Genomic DNA, 6,829 nt, shown 5'->3' with positions numbered 1-6,829 from the left:
AACTTACTGAAATATTACTTTCACGAATAGATGAAATTCTTGGCTCGTTTGGCTATACTTGTATCATTTTTTTTTTTTTTTTTTTTTTTTTACAGAAAAATAACTGCCGGAAACAGCTATTTGTATTTCAAGTCAACTGTCATCTAGACATTTTTCTTTCAGTAATATTGTGCTATAATAAGTATAGCCTGTTCATTTTGGATAAACATGCATAAAATATGCAAATATAACAATATATAAAATAAGCAAATAAACAAAAAATGCATGCATCTATGCAACAATTTACTAAAAAAATATTTTCCAAATAATATTGACAATTATATTACTTTTCACAATATAAATTAGAAATTAGGCCTTTACACAAGAAACTAAATAGATGCTTTTAAAATTTTAGGATAGTGGCCCCTTGCACAACGATGATCATAATATTATTTTGGGGGTCGTGGCATATTAAAGATTGAAAACCCCTGCTAAATTACTTACAACTTGACTGCTCTTTTAGTGTCTCTAGCAACTATCTTTTGTATTCATCATTTCTTGTTTTTTGGTTCTTTCATGGAACACTTCTCCAGCACTCTTAAAGCTTCTGACAGTTGGGAGGTCTGCCCACACGTTCTCCGTAGCGTGAGGAGCTGCCAACTTTGATCTTTCTCCTCTTTACTTCTGCATCATAGACTGGTCCCCAACATTTTGTGATGTCCATTAACCAGAAGACAGTAGGTATCCCACTGTGACCTGGTGGAACTGTTGAACTGAAGTCATTGAAAATGAGATGAGACATATTGCATTATCTAATGTTCTTTATGTACATTCATTTTTAAATATAGAAAAGGAAAGCATTATCACATATTTGAAAATAAAGGGTCTACGTTTCAGTATCAAAGTATTTTGAAGAATTTCATTCCTGGCTACACTCTTAAAAATAGTTTTATTTTGAATTCATTGAAAGTCTTTGGGATATGCTGGAGGAGTGTTTACAGAGTGCTGGACTCTTGCATCGTCAAAACAAGATCTGGACCAAAAATTAATGCACCTCTTGATGTAAATAAATGTTGTGAAGTTATTATTTCCATCAAGAGGTGCATCAAATATTGGTCAAGCTCTTGTATTGCAAGAATTAAGCACTCTGTAAAGTCTCCTCCAGCACATCCCAATGACTTTAAATGAATTTAAGGTCTGGACTCAGAGGTGCCAATTCATGTGTGAAAATGATTCTACATGCTCCCTCCCAACCATTCTTTCACAATCTAAGCCTGATGAATCTTGACAATTTCATCCTGGAATATGGCCATGATGCGTCTTCCTATGGTTGTTTAAGAAATGAAAAGCTACACACGCCATCAATTAGGGTTAGAAGAACGGTCGCCAAACATAACATGCTAGAAACATAATCAATGCAATAATGATCCAATCATAAACTCTTAAGCATTTGCCAATTTAAATCCAAATAGGCACTTTTTTTTTCTTTTTTGGTCGGGCGGTGTTATATATATCTTAACCAGTTATATATATCATATAACGAAATGGTACTGACATTTTGTGTATTTTTTGCATTTTAATTACTGAGGACCACAGCAAAGGTTCATTTTAGTATAAAACCTAAATTTACTCCACATAAATGTACAATGATTTCTATGACTTTTTCGACAGAGAGCTAAACATTATTTATGGGATCTTGTTTAAATAAATCAGTAACTGTAATCTGGCCATGTTTAATTGTACAAAAGCCTGTTCCACAGACCAGGCGCCACAAGGGACCACCAAGATCCTGGCACACAAGGGGTTGCTACCACCTTGTGGCAGAATTAGGTTACCACTGCCCACGCCACATTTCAAGTAGCTCCAATATCACATGTATCCTTCAGCATTCTCATGTCAATCCAGATCTTCAGTAAAAATAAAAACCGCAAGAATTCGTGTGAACATTTCGCGTCGACCACACAAAAGAATCACTGTTTTTAACGGTGCTGGTGTCTTTGCTTTATTTGCACACAACCACTGATTCCAGTTAAAGAGATCAAAGTAGAAAAACGTTATATGTGCCACTAGTGTCAGTTCAAGCTTTCAAGTGTTACGTGCAACCACAGACATTTACCATATGCAACAATAGTGATGAGAGAGCAATTCAGGTCACAGAGTAAGTTGATTCACTGTCTTTACCATCGAATTAAATAATACTGTCATACTAAACAACATAAAAAGTTAATACCATTCCAGTGATATTGCAGGACAAGTTGGTTTGTTTCAACAATATGTACAGCACCACAATGGATGAACAATGTAAAAAATAAGAGGCTCAATTTTGTAGCAAAATATCTGTACATTTAAAAAAAAGACTTTTTGTCCAATGAAATCTTTCTTTTTTTAAAAAAAAAACAGCAAACTCTTTTTTTTCTTTTTTTTTCACAGCTCACAAATGCCACATGAGATCAAACCAGTAGGAGAGCAGGTCTGTGATTAAAAATGAGATGTATTGTACATAAAATGTCAAACTGGTTGTGGATGTTTGGTAGTAAACATTTTCTCAACGTTTCATGGGTTTTTAGTCAGTAAAGAAGAGACTTCCTCAATAGCAGTTAGAAGTTCTCCTTCGTGGTCTTCATCCACTTTTTTTTTTAAATCAAAAGTTCAGTTTTAAGATGATCCAGGTTCAATGCTAAAAAATAAAAATAAAAATAAAAGTGCATCTTGTAAATCTTCCCCTCAGAAAAAGCTGCTTAGCTTGGAGTTTTTAAAACAAGAGGTAAAAATGACACAAGTGGGCCGAACCAAAGTCTTTTCGCCGTTTCTGCTGCTCCTTGTATGTAATACACAACGTCTCAAAGTTAAACAGAGCGAAACATAAAATACCACACTACCTCATCTTCCTTCACAATGTCCATTTGTAGAATCCACAACATTTGACTGTATAGGTCTGACGTATGGCATTCAACCTTACTTTCTTTAAAAGAGATTCCAGGTTCCAGGTAAGCAGAAGTATTCAATGTCACATCCTTCCATTGTCCTAAGTGTGCTATTTTTTGTTCTTTTTTCAGTAGTGTCATTGGCCCACCCTCTGTCCTCAAAAGCTGGCTAGCAGGTGGTGATCTCCATGTTGCGTAGCTGAAGGTGCTGAACCTCCAAGTTCCTTCTCCCACTCCTCCTCAGGGCATCGGCCCGTCGGAAGGGTTGACTGCGCAGGTCTGAAGACAAACAGGTAAACCGTTATACACTGAACACAACTACAGTCTGGGCCTGCAGATATGGATGGGACGGGGCCAAAGATGGGTGCAAAACAGACAGGTATGTGGATGTTTGGTTAGTTTTAGATCAATTTAGTAGGAATGCACAATATTCCAGTACCATAACGGTAGTTTTCCGATATTAGAGTTTTTATTTATTTATTGGTATTGATTAATATTGGATAGAATGGCTGATATCGAAACATATTGAGCATACTTGTATTATTTTTACATTTACAGACAATTTTATACCTAAATTCTACATTTATTTAGACAAAAATGGGACGGAATATTCTAATATTGGCCATTTATTAGTATCAGTTGATTTTAGACATAATGACCAATATTGAATATTTAATTGTCCATACTCATTTCCCCTAATTTTACATGATAGTTATGATAAAGTTAATCTCGTAAAACTTTACAATAAGGTCTCATTTGTTAAAATTAGTTAATGTATTAAATAACATGAACTAAATATGAGCAATACATCTATTAATCTTTGATAATGTTATTTAATAAAAATAGTAATTAATTTTTTGTTCACAATGCATTAATGTTAACAAATCCAACTTTTCATGTTAATTAATTTATTAGTAAATGTTGAAATTAACATTAAGATTAATAAACGCTGTAGAAGTATTGTTCTTTCTTAGTTCATGTTAACTAAAGTAGCTAACTAATGTTAACTAATGAAACCTTATTGTAAAGTATTACTGTTAATCTTTACAAAATACTAATAATTTATTAATACTGTTTAATGCTATTGTTAACAAATAAACAAATAAAAATAATATTCATTCTTCATACTGTACATTTTAATGTTGTGATGCCTAAATTGCCTTGAAGCATTTAAATGACAGATTTTAGTTTTTGATTCATTATTTTTTACATTTATTTAAACAAAATAGAATATATTATTTTAATATTGGCCATTTATCGGTCTCCGCCATTTAGTGGTATCGGTTAATAGTGGATATGATAGCCAATATTGAATATTTAACTGCACACTCATTTTCCTATTTTAACATCAAGGTTATGCAAAACATAATAATTTAACAACACTGTAAAATGTAATCTTTAGCAAATAAAAAAAATCTAATTAATATTCATTCTTCATACGGTACATTATAATATGATGCCTAAATTGACTTGGAGCACTTAAAATGACTGATTTTGCAATTTCGACTTTTTATCACGCAATTCTGACTTTATAACACAATTGCGAGTTTATATCGTGCAAGTTAAAAAGTCAGAATTGCGAGATAAAAAGTCGCAATTACCTTTTTTATTTATTATTCTGTGGCGGAAACAAGCTTCCATAGTTTTCAACAAAAACAACAACAACATAGAAATATCTATGGCTAATATCAGCCAGAATTTTTATATTGGTGCATCCCTACAATTTAGATCTTTCTGATAAGTCATGATATGTTCCAGGAAGTTACCAAGACAAATGTTGTTTAAAATTGTATTACAACTACTCAATAGGAGGGAAACTTCAAGACATTTTTTAAATCTGTGACAACTTAATAGATATAACAAATAGTGTACAGGAAACAAAATGCCAAATGGTGGAAGTATTAAAGGCAGGCAGGCAAGCAGGCATTTTGGTCCTACTACTATGTACTAACATTAAAATTAATCACTTGATACAATGCACTTATTGTGTACATACATGTTTTAACATTTGACTTATTAAAAAAAAATAAGCTGTAATTGATTTCTGTAATTAATCTATAATTACACATTTGACCTGGCCCTTTCACTTTAACTGACCCTTAAACCTAACCGTACCACCAAACCTGTCCATAACCTCAATAGCAGCAACATTTTTGCTGTACAGTAAATTACAGTAAAATTTTGCAATACAGTATGAACAAAAATTGCATTGTACCTAAAATGTTTTTTAGATGCAAGTACATAGTAGTTAAAGACACCTAATATAAAGTGTGACCAGCATTTTTATGCTGAGAATTCATACTGAATTTAATACCCAAATACACCCAGATGAATAGTAAACAAATGAAGAAATAGACAGAAAGAAGGATGGCTAGGAGATGAGCGATAAGAGACGGATTTAAGGGCACCTTGCTGAGGGGAGAGAATTTAGTTTAGTAATGGAAGTCCTCGGAGAGGGCGGGATCACAGAAGAACCGCGAGCCACGTTTGGCTGATCGTGCGGTAAAGGGGACGGTCTTCAGCACTGCAGCAAAATAATAGCCAATCACAACATAGAAACACCAAAAGCAAGAAGCTCTAAAAAAGCACAGAATCAGACAGAAACTTCAAGCCTAAAGCTAAACAGCTTGGCGTCTACTGCTACAGTACATCTACTGTTACTATCAAAAGGAGAAAGACCAATACACACTAAGGGAAACGGATTCATTCATCATACGTACAATCAATGAATCGGAGTTTTGCATCCAGTAGCGTTCTTACCTGTAATGATGTCCTCGATGGCTCCGTCTTTGCCTTCGTAGACGAGGCGGGTATCTTTGCCTTGCTTCTTCCTTAACTCTGTGATCAGCTCCTGCTGTTGCCGCTTGCCCTTGTGAGATGGTGACTGGTGATGGAGTGAGTTAATAAGGGAAAGAATATGCAGTCATTGCGCACGGTTTTACTGTAATCTTCACACTTAACAATATTCCTTTAATATATACTTTAGGGCTCACTAGTAAAGCCTAAAGTTATTTTTTTACGCATACGCTAGGGTCCGTGTGATGCAAATTTCGTCAGAAAATTTGCAGAAAACAAAGACAGAAACTTGTGCAAGCTTAAAAGATCATAAAGATGTGCGTATGGGTTTGAACTTGTGGCGAGAGATACAAAACCTTCTGTTGACTGAGTGCAAGTTGTCGTAATGCATATGCGATAACTTACTGTGTACATATACGTACGTGTCAAAGTTAAAGGCTATGCGTACAACAGTGCATGTCCACTTTGGGCTAATGGCTCTCATTTATGACTTCAACATGATACCTGTTGATGATCTTGCTCCTCCATCAAGGCCTCCTGTTCCAGAAGTTTCTCCATCATCAGCTGCTCCTGCCTCTTCCTTTGCTCATTCTCTTCATTCGCTTGCTGAAAAAAAAAAAAGACAAATTAGATCTGGGCCCTGTGTAAACCAGAAGGAAGTTGGTGCACTGATAGTATAAAAGCTCACCCTATAGGACTTGATGAAGCGAACGAACACAGGGAAGAACACAGAGGGTGGCATGGTCTTGGCGCTCTCCCCAAAGAACTTGACAACCTCGTCATAAGCATCCTGTAAAAACATCCAAGTCACATAATCATGTGGATCGTCCATTGTGGGGTTCAAACCAACAACCTTACCCAGCGCAGATTTTCTTTTTAACCACAACTCCTTATAGAAAGGTGCTTTTTTTTCTACCTGTGCATTCTAGCATCATCCAGAAGCTTCTTCAGCCTGGCCTCATTGTGATGGATGAAATCTTTGAGCAGGGAGTTGTGGCCATGCATGCTGAACTCTCTTCTGGTCAGATCCAAACCTCTCTGTAGCTCCTTCACATCCAAGAGAACATTCTCCAGAGAGACTGCAACATGGGATTAATGAGATCCACTCAACAAACAAACTTACAGAAGCT

The 6,829-nt window shown here is 35.2% G+C and overlaps 1 protein-coding gene across 2 annotated transcripts; it reads right to left on the bottom strand.

The window, feature by feature from the left end:
• Positions 1-1,553: 1,553 nt before the first annotated feature.
• Positions 1,554-6,562, bottom strand: LOC309474814 (formin-like protein 2). Of its 2 annotated transcripts, XM_082137433.1 has the most exons (5): positions 6,388-6,562; positions 6,204-6,305; positions 5,664-5,787; positions 5,312-5,427; positions 1,554-3,182 (listed from the first exon to the last, which is right to left on the bottom strand). In XM_082137433.1, the coding sequence occupies exons 1-4, from the start codon at positions 6,529-6,531 to the stop codon at positions 5,336-5,338; spliced, it is 462 nt and encodes a 153-aa protein (XP_081993559.1). In that variant the 5' UTR covers positions 6,532-6,562; the 3' UTR covers positions 1,554-3,182; positions 5,312-5,335. The 2 variants fall into 2 exon arrangements, with proteins under 2 accessions (XP_081993559.1, XP_081993558.1); XM_082137432.1 differs by lacking the exon at positions 5,312-5,427 and having other exon boundaries at positions 1,557-3,182.
• Between the last annotated feature and the right edge of the window lie 267 nt (positions 6,563-6,829).

This window comes from Leuciscus leuciscus, assembly GCF_965113295.1.
Source record: "Leuciscus leuciscus genome assembly, chromosome: 14".
Classification (NCBI taxonomy): domain Eukaryota; kingdom Metazoa; phylum Chordata; class Actinopteri; order Cypriniformes; family Leuciscidae; genus Leuciscus; species Leuciscus leuciscus.
The sequence above is the reverse complement of the archived record's forward strand: the minus strand, read 5'-3'. Positions and strand labels throughout refer to the sequence as shown.